The sequence below is a fragment of the Rhineura floridana genome, chromosome 2 (assembly GCF_030035675.1).
Source record: "Rhineura floridana isolate rRhiFlo1 chromosome 2, rRhiFlo1.hap2, whole genome shotgun sequence".
NCBI lineage: Eukaryota > Metazoa > Chordata > Lepidosauria > Squamata > Rhineuridae > Rhineura > Rhineura floridana.
The window spans coordinates 194,944,581-194,960,953 of record NC_084481.1 but is presented as its reverse complement, the minus strand read 5'-3'; the positions used below and the strand labels follow the sequence as shown (position 1 = coordinate 194,960,953).

At 41.2% G+C, this 16,373-nt stretch overlaps 1 protein-coding gene across 1 annotated transcript in view; it reads right to left on the bottom strand.

Moving 5' to 3' along the window:
* The window catches only part of NRXN3 (neurexin 3), a 1,913,991-nt gene that overhangs the window by 1,774,991 nt on the left and 122,627 nt on the right, over positions 1–16,373 (bottom strand). The window contains exon 3 of the mRNA XM_061611873.1: positions 9,404–9,421. Within this exon, the coding sequence (XP_061467857.1) occupies positions 9,404–9,421 (18 nt within the window). The remainder of the gene's footprint in view (positions 1–9,403; positions 9,422–16,373) is intronic.

The following is a 16,373-nucleotide window of genomic DNA, read 5'->3' as shown; positions in this document are numbered from 1 at the left end:
TCTGCCATTAACAGTACAGTCAATAAATCCAGAAAAAAAGATTCCCAGCAGCGCCTTAAAAAATCCTACCATTTTTATCTCTTGTCTCACAGAAACTTTCAGGTCCTTCTAGATGTTATATTTTGCAGATGATTGGCACTCAGATGACCCATAATATGTTTTTCCTATTTTTAATGTATTCTGTTTTTAATGCTTGGGATCCTTCCAGTTTTTTGTTTAAAGCAGCACAGAAATATTAATAGTAGAATACTGCACTGTTTAGCATTGTTTCCCCAAGTCCTGCTCTGTTACTATTTAGCAGGATCATCGTGTCATGAGTCCTACTTTAGTTCTCTTCTTGCAAGAAAAGAGAAATTCAGGATTTGATTATAGTTAAGCTCTGTCCTCACTAACCAAGAGCTATAGCCAAGGTTGGTTCTCGGTTACAGCTCCTGGTTGCGGAGGACAGAGCTTAAACATGAGTCCCACTTCGGATGACAAATTAAGCCAAACCTTAATTTACCTCAGAGTGGCACAACAGCAAAAAAAAAAAAGGCAGAGGAAGAGCAAAGCAACTCTGAGCTCCTATCTGGGAGCCTGAAAGGTTTGAGTTAGTATTTTGTGCAAACTGGCCCATTTGCTCCCTTTGATTTTTTTTTTTGGGGGGGGGATTCTTTCTGGACACATGCATGATTTATTTATTTATTATTTGATTTATATCCCGCCCTTCCTCCCAGCAGGAGCCCAGGGTGGCAAACACAAGCTAAAAACACTCTAAAACATCATAAAAACAGACCTTAAAATACATTAAAACAAAAAAAGTTAAAAACATTTTTTAAAAAACATATTGTTAAAAAAAAAATTAAAAAGCAATTCCAACACAGACGCAGACTGGGATAGGTCTCAACTTAAAAGGCTTGTTGAAGGAGGAAAGTCTTCAAAAGGCGCCAAAAAGATAACAGAGATGGCGCCTGTCTAATATTGAAGGGGAGGGAATTCCACAGGGTAGGTGCCGCATCACTAAAGGTCCGTTTCCTATGTTGTGCAGAATGTACCTCCTGATAAGATGGTATCTGCAGGAGGCCCTCGCCTGCAGAGCGCAGTGATTGACTGGGTATATAAGGGGTAAGACGGTCTTTCAGGTATCCTGGTCCCGAGCTGGACAGGGCTTTGTACACCAACACTAGAACCTTGAACTTGGCCAGGTAGCAGATGGGCAGCCAGTGGTTATATTATATTATCATATATAATATTATATTACCATATATAATATTAATATACATTAAAATACTTAGAATCATAGAATTGGAAGGGGCCTATAAGGCCATCAAATCCGACTCCCTTTTAATATTTTTTTTAAAAAATCCTTTACAGCAGCTCTCCAGCAAAGCATGAACACAGTATCTTCCCCACCTTATGGGATCAGTTTCAGTTGATGACATCTGAGGATGTGGACAAGGTACTGGCAGCAGGAGAGCCCATAACCTGCTTACTCAACCACAGCCCATCATGGCTAATTGAGCTAGCCAAGGAGGTATGGCCAGGTAAATCCAGGGAATGGTTAATGCATGAGGGGGCACCTGGCTCCTTAAAGAATGCAGTAGTACTAAAGAAGCCCTCCCTGAGCTCTGAGTTACTTGACAACTACTGCCCAGTCACAAATTTCCCTTTTTTGGGAAATATGCTTGAGATGGTGGCGACAGCCCAGCTGCATACACACTTGGACAAACCTTATTATACTGACCCATTTCAGTCTGGGTTCAGGTCCAGTTTTCAGATGGAAATCAGCCTTGGTCACCCTGATAGATGATCTTCTTTGGGAAAGGGACAGGGGAATTGTGACCCTGTTACTTCTGCTTGATCTCTTAGTGGTTTTTGGTACGATTGGCTATGGTATCCTCCTTGACTGTCTCCAAGAGTTGAGCGTTGATGGTCCAGTGTTACAATAGTTCCACTCCTGCCTACAGGGTCAGGGTCAGAAAACAGCATTGGGAGATTGTGTGTCCACCCTCCTGGCAGTGTACTATGGGGTGCCACAGGGCACTATCATCCCCATGTTTGTTAATATCTGTGTGAAGCACTGGGAATGGTCATTAAGAGATATGGGGCATGGTGCCATCAGCATAGTCTACATCCAAACCAAGAGAGGCTGTGATTATACTATTTTTAAACCAGTGCCTAGATGCAGTAGTGGGCTGGATGAAATTTAAATTAAACTGAAATTTAATCCAGGTAAGATGGAGACTCCCTGGGTGGGTAATTCTGAGGTCTGAATGTTAGGGAGTTCTCACACAACTGACTCCCTCTGACGGAACAGGTGCATAGTTTGGGGATACTCATATCTTTGTCACTGGATGTTCAGGTGGCCTCTGTGGCAAGGTGAACTTATTAGCAGCTTAGGTACGTGCACCAGCTATGACCTTTCCTGGACAGGGATAGCTTAGCCACTGTGATTCATGTGTTGGTGAGCGCTCGTATGGAGCTTCCCTTGGGACTGGACTGGAAGCTGCCATTGGTGCAGAATGCTGCAGCCAGGTTGTTGAATGGAACTGGATGTATACATGTTACACTTCTGCTGAGGGCACTGCACTAGCTGCCAATCAGCTACCCGGCCACATTTGAAATCCAGCTGTTAGTATATAAAGCCATGAACAGGACCAGGCTACCTGAAAGACCGCCTGCACCTGTACAGACCTATAAGGTCACTTAGGTGATGATGATTAATAATTATTTGATTTCTTACCTGCCCTTCACCACAAGGTCCTAGGGCAGGCTGCAACAACTTAAATTTCAGTATTAAAAACAGTTTAAAACATCTGAAGAAATTCTGCTTGTGGCACCACACCCTACAGAATATCATAGAGGGTGGTGACATAAACAGGCATTTTCTGCTGTTGCCCCTATACAGTGAAATGGCATCTCCTCTGCTATACATGAAGCAACCACCACCAATTACTTCAGATGTTTTTTACAGCCTTCTCTTTTTGTCCAGGTTTTCCCTGACCAATAAGTCTGGACCCTGTTTTAAGTGCTTCAATCCCCTGAATTTTGTTTTACTTGCTTTTACGTGTTTTTACATGTATTTATACTGCTATTCTATTAGTTTTAGGTTGCATTTTTGTTGTAATGACTTTGTTTGTTCTTTATATTGTATATGGCTTAGAGATTTTAAAATATATTAAGCAGTTTATAAACGTTTTTCAATAAATAATATAAACAAGAGAGAGGTGCTTTATTTATATTGCATATGGCTTAGAGCAGCCTTTCCCAACCAGTGTGCCTCCAGATGTTGTTGGACTACAACTACCATCTTCCTGACCATTGGCAATGCTGGCTGAGGCTGATGGGAGTTGTGGTCCAACAACATCTGGAGGCACACTGGTTGGGAAAGGCTGGCTTAGAGATTTTAAAAAATATTAAGTGGTTTTAAATATTTTTCAATAAACAAACAAGAAACAATTGCTTTATTTATATCGTATGTGGCTTAGAGATTTTTGAAAATATTAAACAGTTTAAAATGTTTTTCAGTAAATAATATAAACAAGAGAGATGCTTTATTTAAGAAATTTTTATCTTGATCTTCACCACATGGTCATAGGACAGGTGATGAAATATATAAACGAATTTAAGTGAGAATTTCACTTAAAAAAAGAAATACAGAATTCCATCTATGCATCCTTTATATATAAAAGTTTTAACTTAAAACAAATGTAAAAACACACTCCCTCTTCTTCACTCTAGAAATATGCTACACTCTTGCAGAAAGGCAATTTTTTATTTTTTATTTATTATTTGATTTATATCCTGCCCTTCCTCCCAGCAGGAGCCCAGGGCGGTAATTAAATGAAAAAATAAATTTAATTTAAATTAATTAAAATAAAATAAAATAAAATAAATTTATTTAAATTAAAATAAAATAAAAATAAAAATAAATACAGGACAAACATTTGTTTTGTCTTCTAGGGCTTAAATATATAAACAAACAAATTTCAACCCATCCTGGAGCAAAGTTATGGGTCCCTCCTAAGAGGCTACTTCCATCGATTTCAAAGGGGGCATGCCTAATCATTTTATGAATGCACCATTCGCAATTGACCAACAGTTCTCAAGTATTTTGTATTCCCAATTGAGAATGCCAAGTGTGAAGTAGAATCTTGCAATGAATGAAAATGACAACATCTCTGTAAGAAGCTTCTTAACTAGCCATCCCAAAGTAGGCAGTCAGCCATCTGAAGTCCTAACCAATTCATTGTAAAATGTTATTTGGATAAGAGATTGGAGAGAAGGACAAAGTTAATACTGACCCACATCCTTGAAACCAGATGCATATATTGAGACCAAATGTTATGTTGTGGGGACAAAGATAACAAAACCTCAGAGCTTTAAGCACAGCATGATTGCCTCTTATTTTTATATTCTTATAAAAGGTTAAATCACACTAGATCTCAAAGTACAATTTTCAAGAGTTAAAGTTGTCTTTAAAAAAAACACAGAGAGAAGTGTACAGTTCCACTTTCCATATGAAAGTAAAGAATTAAGTGTTGCTAATTACACAAGTGCTTAAGGGCCAACCTTTGGATTTGCATGAAGCCATAAGGGCATTTTAAAAAGTAGCTTCAGAGCACAATTACATGAAAGAGCAATGTAATTAAACAGTGGCCCTTGTGTCTGAGGACTTATTAGGGGGCACTTTGGTAGGATGGGGTAGTTACAATAAAAACCTTGGAACTACAGTCTTTCATATTTAATTATGCTCGGACTCTTAGCACTTACAGAGCAGAAAAATTAAAATCACTAAACATAAAGGAGTAGGAGAAGTGTATTTTTTTAAAATAAAAAAGCTTAAAATGACAACTGATTGAAGCCATAAAGGATAATAGAGTCTTTTTGTTCTTCTTAATTACAGCTTGTCCTGTTGTTCTCAGCCAATGCAATATTGGGCAGGGTTTTTTTGCATATCAGCTGGAACAAAAAGGCTATGTGAGTGTGATGGAAGACGAATGGTTCCATTCAGGCCCAGGGACTACCATTTCTACCTTTGAATGGCAGCAGGAGAGAAAAATGGAACATAACTAACAGAACAGCAAGAGCTGGACCTTATCCCTCAGAGCACTACCACACTCTCTTGGATTCTGTCCAGTGATGGGATTTGCTTCCAACCATAATTGGGCATTTTAAACTCCAAGTTACCTGGGAGGGAAGCCTATATATAAAAAAACAGATTTTCAAAAAGGCAAGTTCTCTCCTAACTTTTAAAAGCTAGGAAGCAGGGGTGGGGGATATTATGGAGAAATGCAATGCAGAGAGATGCTCCCAAAGGATTTGGGTTTCTGTCAGATGGGCTAGATCCATGCAGATGTGATGAGTTCCTAGTCTCTTTCTCTTTCTCACAATTTGTATGACAAATCATTGTACTCCCACCATTTCCCTTTCTTTCTTCTAGTACAGGAATCTTAGGGTAGACTTACTGTTGTGCCAGTTCCAATGTGTGTCTACCTCTTTTCTCAAAATGGGGGCACACAACACTAGTAAAACTCTGTCCCTTTTTTCTCTGAAAACCTCATCGGATCAGCTCGTGTGTGTGTGTGTGTGTGTGTGTGTGTGTGTATGTGTGTGTGTGTGAGAGAGAGAGAGAGAGAGAGAGAGAGAGAACGAGAACGAACTTCTGGGAGGTTTCACAACTGATTGGTAGATCGACCCCTCTGTCTTCCAAGTGTAGCCAATGGAAACACTTTGCTGCAGGCTCAAAGCCAGTGATTGGCCCAACGCTTTGCTGTGGGCGGTGCTGAAAGTTTTGAAGGCAGCAGTGGAGAAGGGAGGTATGGTCAGCAGAGGGCAGTGTTGATTCAAAAAGCAGCCAGAAAAACCATTCTGGCTGCTTTTGAAGAGATTAGTGTGCCTGCAGCCTTAAATTCTTTAGTTTAGAGTCATGAATGTGCTAGGATTATAATGAACTACACCTGCATATGCTGCTTCGCATGAACAATGATTGCACTGTGCTTTATATGCTTTCATTTCTTTTTATTCACAGTGTCCATTGCCTTTCAGCAGAAGATTATCACTCCTCTCTGGGAGGTGGGTGCTAAGGGATCTAATGGCTATGGATGCAGACAGGATCCCCAACAGACACTTCTAACAGTGTCCACACATACTTCGCCACTGGGCAAAACTGCAGTTAGGCTAGCAAACAATAATTTTTGTCTGATACATCAATGGCATGTACAGTAGCCAAGGGGCTCCTTACAAGCCCCAGCAGTGCAGCCAGCTAGGAGCTAAGCAGAAATATTTTAGCCCAGGGCCTATTTCCAATCCAATTACACAAAACAGCTGTGCTTTTCCATCCCTATTCATATGCCCATCTTAGGTCTTGTCAATGACAGGGGCAGAAATTTTCAGAAGTAAATGTGGTCTAACGTAATTGTTTGCATGCATTCCTTCAAGCTGAGGTGGTAGGGGCATGAGAGGATGGACAAGATTCAAGTTACTCTCCTGTGCTCTGTTTAATAAAACTTATTAACACATATGCCTAGTAGGGTCATTCAAACAGAAGTGCCTAGAAATAGGAACTGGATAAATAGTGTAACTAAAGAGTGAGTATGCCAGTAAGAATCCTTACATAGCAGAGAATGTGCCATCAAGGGCTCATTTTGCACAAGACTTTACTCTCCAAATCTTGCTATATCCAAGGCTCTCAAAATTGAACAGCTTGTTTGACTGACTCTTGAGAAAGCCTAATCAAATCGCTGCCATTCTGAATCACGCTTTGAACATGCGGGGTCAGAAGAGATCATGTGCAAATAAATCCAAGATGGCAGTTGTCCATGTCTTGGAACTGGATATGCCATTCATCAAATTTAAGCGAAATCTCACTCTAACCAAAACTATGAATGAAATGTAATGCTTTCAGCTTGTTCCAAGTAATTGGGAGGTGGGAAAAGAGGTACAGTTTGTTGCACCCCCCAACTCTGACCTTGCGCAAACATACTGATAATGGGAAATAGCAAGAATGTAGTTGGAAGACCCATACAAATCTTAAATCTTTCTCCATTCCTTGCACATTATTTTGCATGTGATTTCCAAATAAGCAGTCTAGAAATAGAGAACATCTGTAAAACTGAATCAATTTTTTTTATTATTGAATAAACTCTTAATTATACGTTGCTTTTACAACAGTGGAAATATTAACTTGAATTTATAATTAGGTATATACTGAATAAGAAGAAATTTTAATCATGTTATTGATTTGTTTTAGAAAGAATGACTCTAATTTAGATATGTACACAGTAGGCTGCTGTCTGCATGAATTAGTCCATTGCTAACCCAAAGCCTGCAACATTGGGACCATGCACTATCCTGATGAATGAACACCACTCACCGCTTGTTCAGGGTGAGAGCAGAACTTAATCAGTCCCTCACTTCCCCTTCTGCTCCCCAAACAGGTGACTGGTGCTACTGCATCTCTTCCATTCCCTTTTGAGATGCCATTTTAAAGTAAGTCGGACAATGTGTGTATGTGTGTGAGAGAGAGTGAGAGAAAGATTTTCAGAGGTAAAATATGGATTACATAGCATGCTATTGCTATTTATTTGATTGGCACAGCAGGTGTACAGCTCCAGTCACTGAATGGAACTATATAGTCTCATGAACCACATGTAGCATCTCATACCGGTAAGGATGCATGTACAGAACCCTGTTTATATGCATACCCTAAACAGCTTAGATCAGGTTACCTCAGAGACCACATGTTCCTGTACTTTAATAACAAGCTTGGAAGCCCTGCTGCCTGTCCCACCTGTATGCAATTTTAGGTGGGTGTGCATTCAAGAGACAGGGCCTTCTTCATGGTGGTGCCACAATTATAGAACTCTCACCCTTTCCTTCACCTGAAGTTAAACACATTTCTTTTTTTAGCTGACTTTTCATGTGTGATTGGTTGTTTTACTGAGATTTGTGTTGATATATTATCTTGCTGCCTTGTGCTGTTTAAGTATTAGTATTATCAAACCAATACATGCAGAAAACGGGAGTGTGAATATAAGCATACATATAAGTGTGACATCAGTGAATGAGAAGCTATGCTTGTGTAAAGGATGACTAATCTGAAACATAGTTACTGGGCAGACTCCACCAAGAATCACTGCTGTGCAACCTCCATTCATTTCGGCAAGGTTAACATAGGGCTTCTGAAAAATCCCCACAGAAAAGCTACACAGTAACCATGCTGCCAAACTGTGTATTACTTGTTCACAGCTGTTATCTTCTACTATGAACAGGTGAGTTCCTATGGTCTGAAGGCCTATTTGGATCTGGCGATGACAGCTCTTCAGTTCCTATGAAGTAGGACACAGCATGCTGGCACCACTAAATTGGCAAACAGAAGCATATACTAGGAAGGTGGACTATCCTAGGGAAGAGTCACAGAAAATCCACAAAGGAAGCAGAGCAAAAAAGATTGGAGCCCCAGGAAATTGTGCTAATCTCAGCGCCTCTCTTTTTATTGTGCATTCATGGTGATTTGTGCTCATGATTAGGGGAGCTACACACAATCCTGCTTTTAAAACTGTTTTGTGCTGGCAAAAGTTTTGAGGTGGACAAAATGCTTCATTTGCAATCAGTGCATGTCCCATAACTTCTTGCTGAAATCCTCTAACTTTTCATAGTACAAATGTTCTGGTGTATTTTTGTCCCACTTTTGTCATGCAAGAGTACCCCTCCAAATACCAATAGATGTGTGGACAGACCAGAATAAATCATAACAGCATAAGAAGAGCCTGCTGGTCCAGGCCAATGGCACATTACTCCAGTACCCTGTTCTCACATTGACCAACCAGATGCCTATGGAAAGCCCACAAGCAGGACTCTCCCGTCCTGTGGTTTCCAGCAACTGGTATTCAGAAGCATATTGCCTCCAAGAGTAGAGACAGAACATAGCTGACTGTCATGGTTAGTTACTGCAAACCACCCAGAGAGCTTCAGCTATGGGGATAGATAGACAGACAGACAGACAGACAAATGGTTAGTAGCTGATCCACCACTATAGAATTATTACTCCATCAATGACATGTTGCAGAATACACTCAAAGGAAAAAAGAATAGTCTAGGGACCCTTATAAAAGTTTTTGCTTTGCTCAAAATTCCAAATTTATCTCAAAATTTTTCATGGTTATTAAATGAGTCAAGATGGTGGGGGGGAGAAAAATAACATCAAAACACATGGTCCACACAACTTAAATTGCTGTCAGTCCTGCTATCCTAATTAAAGGTCTTGCTAAGAAAGGAAATTCTTTGAAGACTCCACCATTTAAAAGGTGGGGGGGCTTAGCAACTTTCCATCTATATTGTTTGTATGGACTTTCTGCTACTCTTCCCTGAGGTAGTCCAACCTGCAAGATTAGCCTTCCACACTTGCAAACACAACACTCACCTGGAACATGATTGGCATCTGATGAAGCATTTTCATAGGAAGCAGGAGAGGGAGGGGGAAGAAAGAGAGGGAGAAAGAAAGAGAAAAAAAGTATTAGACACACACATGCAGACACACAAGCAGCTTAGGTTCCTTGCATGGAAATCAATTTCATGCAAAACCGGAAGTTTGCTTTGAAAGTCACCCAGCTATGGCCATGAGCCCACCCATGCAAAGAAAAGGCCTTGGATGCCCCTCCTCTGTGCATGTAGAAATAAAATAGATGTTGTATCTATCTGGAGGGGGAGAGAGGTTCCAGAATCAGATAAGTCCAACGTAGGACAGCTCCTGCAAGAACGTCAGTTAGAATGTTCTGTCATTTCATTTCTACACATAGTTTCAAACAAGGGAGAATGAAGGAACATCTCCCCTGCAGCAGGATAGTTTCATTCACATAAATTCAAGTACATTCAAGCTATACTCCCCTTTCTGAAAGGTTCATATGAATTTATGAGCAGTTGCTAAACTCCCAAACGGCTAGCAAAAAACCCACACAAAAACCAACAAGCCCTTTCAGTTCCTCCTGCTCAGTTCCCTGTGACCGTCCTTCATTGCAGACATCACAGAAACTTTACTTGAGTTTTTGATGCATCATCTTTGCCAGGCAAGGCTCATAACTCAGTTGCAGAGCACAGGCCATGCACTCAGAAGGCCCAGCAGTCAGTCCTTGGCATTGCCATCTAAAAGGATCTTTGTTAACAGAGCTGAGGGCACAGTAGTTGTTTCAAAAGTAGCAAGATCGTTTTGTCTGGCTGCAGTTTGAAATGTATTTGCCCACGGCTGGACACAACTCCCTTCCCCACTGCTGATGTCAGAACTTTTAGAACCACCAACACAAAGCGTTGGAACAATCACTGTCTCTGCCTGAGCCTACAGCAAAGCGTTTCCATTGGACACACCTCGGGGTGGCAATGGGGTTGATGGCTAAATTTGTTTTGAAGTCTGTGTGAAGCTGGCTTCAAGGTAAAATGCACTAAATCTCCAATTTCCCAGGCTTTGGAGTAAAAAGGGGCAGAGTTTGACTAATGCCACGTGCCATTCAGAAAACAGAGGTGGAGATACGCTGAAACCTGTACAACCGCAAGTGCGTCTCCAGCCTAGATGTGGCAAAGGAGATCCATGACTGATTGCCCAACATCATCTTCTTAAAGCAGCTGCAGTACGTGTGTGTGTGTGTGTGTTGTGTGTGTGTGCATATGATGTTTGATCTTACAATCAAAAGTAAGATTTTCAACAGCTTATCAGTTTCAGTGAATAAATCACATGAGAAGTTGGGGAAGAGCTTCCCTTTTAATGTTTAATGATTATTATCATTATCCTTTATATCTTGTCATAAATAACATAAACCCTTCCAAGGCAGTTAACAAATAAGAGCAAAATACAATACTAAAAAAGATAATATTAAAGCATAAAAACTCATCAGGATCGTTCCCACAAAAGAGTTGGTGGAAAATGTCCCTGTTCAAAGAGGGGACAGTCCACCAGAAGCAGGAAGAGGCCTCTATTGTTATCTTCACCTGTCTCTCTCTCCTGAAGTCTTTCCCACAGGGCCTTAAGAAGGTATTATAGCTAGTTTAGTCATCCCAGACACATCATTTGCTGAAAGTACATATGACATGATTGTCTCCAATCTCACAAGTAAACCAGGTCAAACAAGCTCGGTACTTGAATGAAAGCCCACTTCCCTCAAGAGAGGAAGTAGCCTTCAATAGATGTGTTGCATTCCAAGGTAACACTGAAGGCAATGTCACAGAGTGTTGAAGGACATCTCCCAGATAAACCTATAAAATCAACGCCCGTACACCATTCTTACAGAAATTCCAGCCAATTTCTCAAGAATCAGAAACAAAATATCCTGGCAAACATAGCTAATAGGGCTGTGCACCACATTTGGCTGAGGCCCAATGTCCAAACCAAATCAGGCCAATTTGGGGGGATCCAGGCATTACTTAAACCAGACTGAGACAGCGATCATAGGAAAGAGAGGCAGGTGTCAGGTAGGAAAAAACCCCAAAGGTCAAGACATACCTGGCTTCCAGCTGGGTCTCCTGGGAGAAGTTAGGATGGGGGGGTGCCTTTGGATGAAAGGTGCATGGTGCTCCTTTCCAGCTCAAACACCTTTCCAGCCCAATGCCACCTGACTCTCCTTCCTGCCTGATGCTCCATCCCTGAATCACCACCCCACAAGATCAATGCCTCCACTCAGTGGAAGCATTGATCCTGTAGGGTGCTCACTCACAAGACAGAAAACCAGTTGTGAAGCAGCACCCCACAGGATCAATGTTCCTGCTCAACAGCTGTTAAGTGGAGGCATTGCTCCTGTGGGGTGCAGGCTCCTCCTTTGCAAGCACGGCTTTCCCACAAAGAAGCCACTTGCAAAGGACCACCTCACAAAGTGAAATCTCCCTGCTCTCAGTCGGGAGCAGGGGGAAGGAGACACAACATCTCCTTCCCCACTCCACCTTCTAATTACAAGTTTAATTATGATTTTAAAAAACCCTAATGAAACATTAGCCTCAGCCCCAAACTAATTCAGGACTGGATCTAGGGGAGAGTCCCTGGGTTGGCCCAGGGAGAATCTACCTGACTAGAGGTGACAGATCGAAACCCCAGGGTGGATGTGCACAGCCCTAGTAGCCAACTAGTCACTTTACTTCAGTCTCCAATGTTCATTAAACAACAATCCTTTTTCTAATATTTGGGGAGGGGCCATGGTTCAGTGGCAGAGCATGTGCTTTGCATGCAGAAGGTCCCAAGTTCAATCCCTGACATCTCCAGGTAGCGGCGGGAATTGTCCCATCTCAAAACCTGGAAGACCACTACCAGTCAGTGTAGACTGAGTGTACTGAGTCAGATGGTCCAAGGGTCTGAGTATCATACAGCTTAACACGTTCCTACTATTGTTATTGAATGCTTGCACTTTAAAAAGCTGGCAGGGTGTGTAAACCCTACCCCACCCCTATCTATGACCAATAATGCACATTCAAATATTACCCAGTATAGGAACATAAGAAGCTGAGACAGACCAAACTGGGTCAGACCATTGGTCCGTCTAGCTCAGTACTGTCTACACTGAGTAGCAGCAGCTCTCCAGGATTTCAGACAGGGTTCTCTCCCAGACCATCCTAGAGATGCCAGGGATTGAAACTGGGACCTTCTGCATACAAAGCAGCTTCTCTACAGCTGAGCTATGGCCCTTCCACATGGGCATAAAGTTGGATACCATTTATAATCACCAGTGATTATAACACACGGATAGAGAGGGTGTGACTCTCCAAATATTGTTTGGTTCCAACTCCCATCAGCCACAGCCAGGATGGTCAGGGATGATGAGAACTGTAGCCCAACAACATCAGCCACAGGTTCCCCATGTAGGATGAGAGTCAGATTTCAAGCAAATGTATTGACATTACCTGGGTGATTCAGATTTCCTATAGTTTTCTTTTCAATGGGCATATGCAGTCATGGTAGGGAGATCTGGATTTGGACCATGGAAATGGGGGAAGGAAATTTCCTCCTGTACTATTTCCCACTTAGAATACCCCCTTTCAAGCAGCTATTTGCCCTACAGAACAAAACATGCAGGTACTTGTAGGAGGTCAAGCATGTTAGAAGCAATGGGTAGTCCAAAAGAAACTTAGTCTGTACTTGATCAACAGGGTTTGGTCAGATCAAGAAACCAAGCCAGAATCATTAGTGTTAGATTCAGACGCATCCCTCTTATGTCACCTGACTGCTGCTGAGTTGGCAGCTCTAGAGGCTTCTTCTGGTGATCTGCAAAGATGCAGGAGATATGCAGCAAAAAGCAGGCCAGATCGTCCATAAAGCTGCCATTATGATGTAAAGAGCAAAGTGACAGATCCCTACAGATCCCTACATTATTGATTTGGAGACTCAAGTGTCTTACATTTCAGTTCAACAAGTTTTTAGAATGAAATATGAATACATACAGAGAGCTATGCTAGTCGGGCGGTATAGAAATTCAACAAATAAATAAATAAAATAAATAAATATAAAGGAACATAACAGAAGTTTCTAAAATCATGCATCATGAAGATAGTGGAGAGAGGAGCGGTGTTTCTCCCTCTCTCATAATAATACAAGAACCCAGGGTCATCCATTGAATCTAAATGATGGGAGATTCAGGATAGTCAAAGCACTTCACACACAGCACATGGTCAGAATTTGCTGCCACAAGATGTTGTAATGGCCATCAGCTCAGATGGATTAAAAAGGGATTACACAAATTCATGGAAGACAAGGCTATCAATGACTAGTAGTTATGATGGCTATATGCTGCCTTCAGGGTCAGAGGCAGCACGTCTCATTTGCTGGGAAAGATAGCAGCAGAAGGATACTGTCCTTGTGCCCTGCCTGTGGTTGGCTGCTTGGAGAAACAGGATGCCGGACTAAATATGCCTGTGACCTGATTTGTCAGGGTTCTTATGTTTTGTTAACTATCCTGTGGAAGCTAGTAATATGCTACAACCCATAAGGTCCTGAATGAGAGTCCAGTTGTCTGTCCCAAAGTCAACTATTAGTTCTCTTTCTTATTATTTAATTATTTTTATCCTATTTTTCTGCACAAGCCCCCAGGAGTCCTAGCAACTAACAGATGGCAATCAACTATGAAAAACCAATTAATGCTAAAACAATGAAAAGACTTTCAAAAAAGCTAGATTTAAAAAATCTGAGAGGATCTTTGAGGGGTAACTCTAAAATACTTTCTTACATGTTTTAATTAGGGTTCTATAAAACTCATTCCAAGAAAAAAGAAACAGCATCTAACATGAGGAGAGGTAACAAGCATATATAGTGTGTCATAAGGAATCTCAGTATAATTTGAATATCAGAGGACTTTTTAATTGAAAACTGTCTTTCCACAACTGCATATCCAATTTCGTTGGTTTTAGGATAGATTGACCCTTCTTTACATGAGAAATGAAGGAATGTCTTACTGTATAAAAGTCCTCAAGTCTGACTGAAGTCAATTTCCTTAACAGGGCTACATTCCAAATGCATGCACATGTGGACACATACAATCACAATCACTCCACAGAGCTAATTTACACGTCCTTCCTACATTGCATGAATTCAAAATGCAATATCATCATGAAAAAGTTTATAAGATCCTTATGAAGAATGCCTTATGTTCCTCTGAAAAGTTCATTAACATCACCAGTTTGAGATCTTGGGTTATTACTTGTCTAGTGCCTCTAGAATAATTCATATGGGAAATCAAAAAACATGCCATTTTTAAGTCAACTAGGATTCTGCTTCATTGCTCTCTCTGACCAGACAGCTGGGGGAAGGGGGGGGAGTGGAAGTGTATCATCCCCACTGGTAAGTCAGCTACATCCCTCCAAGCTACTTTCAATTGCTCCTGCTTGCTGGATTAGAAATAGCTGAAGAAGAGAGGGAGGAATGCTTAAATTTAAAGTCACTTGTAGGCTCCTAAATGTTCAATTCAAGCTTAAGACATTAGCCTACTCTAATTAGTGTGCTGTGGCTCATGAAGTTATGTGCTTTTGCTCAGATGTGTGGGATAGAAGAAAATATTTTTGGAGTGGCAACTCCTACCTCTTGCTATTGCATGGAGTCATCCCCGCTTTCGTCCTCCCACAGAACCTACTTTCCAATAAAGCTGTCCACCATGCAGAACTGAGGAGTCAGATTTCCTCCATGAGGCTGTAGTGTATCAGTCTGATAAATAGCATCAGCCATTAATTCCTTTGAAGTAGTAAAAGTGAGGCTGGGGGAGGTATATGGCAAGCTAGCCAATGAACCACCATATGGTTAGGTAGTTGCTGCCCTATTTGCCTAAAGCTGTGGGCCACCTCCTTACATTGCTGTGGAATGATTGCCATTTTTCAACTCCAGATTTGCTTATATAAGCAATGACAAATCCTACGGATATTGCTATTTAAGGAGCATAGCTCTTTGTTTCTGTGTGGAATCAAAGTGGCCTCTGTGTTGTTAGAACCTGTGAAAGCCACTCCAGTGCATACACTCAGCTCTTTCCCACTACTGGCAACAGGAACTCCGCACATCTGCCATATATCTAAAACAACTGGTGGGATCTATATGCTGCTTTATGGTAAAGGTCCTCCCATACATAGACTTTTGCAAAGCAAGGAGGGGTGCAAGAAAGACCCAGAGAGCCTGGTAGAAAGAAAAGGCTCCCTTAATAGTTGGGGGCTATTCCAGTACTGCATAAATAAAAGGTACACTGAGAGCAGAAAAATAACGGGAGATGAAAGACCAGGAAAACAGAAAGATGAACAGTCATTAATATGGATTGATGGATTAGATGGGATGGGATGGGATGGATGGATGGATGGATATAAAGCCATAGTAGGGTGCCACTGCCAGCCCCCCATACAAGGGATGGGGTTGTCTTGGGTTTTCCCCTGTGCCCCCCTTTCCTGGAATGACCCTGTAGGTGCTCAGTGGGTGCAGGTGTTTGATGCTGTTCTTTATTGCCCTGGACTCTGGACTTCCCAAGATCTGTTGGGGAGAGAGGCTTGAGCGAGATGTATTAGCATTGTTTCCTCTCCCTCATCTTGGGGAACTTTGCTCAAAGTGTGGCCTTTTCCAACCAAGGGCTGGGTGTTTGTGCCAGGTGCTCCCCAAACTGCAAAGTGCACTTCTCCCCATGTTGTTCTACTCAGGAGTACCCTTCCTGAGAAGCCCCAGATGATTACCACAATAAATTAAATATATTAATATGTATAATTATATAAATTACATATTTACAATTATATAATTAATATACCTATGCTAAAATGGCTTCTAAGCAGTTTACAATGATAACATCAATTAAAAAATCCATACATAATTAAAATATGCCATAAAGATTCCAACAGAACATTAAAGCATCCTTAATTAAAATATATAATGATGGATACCAGTTAAAAAGTATGCAAATTTA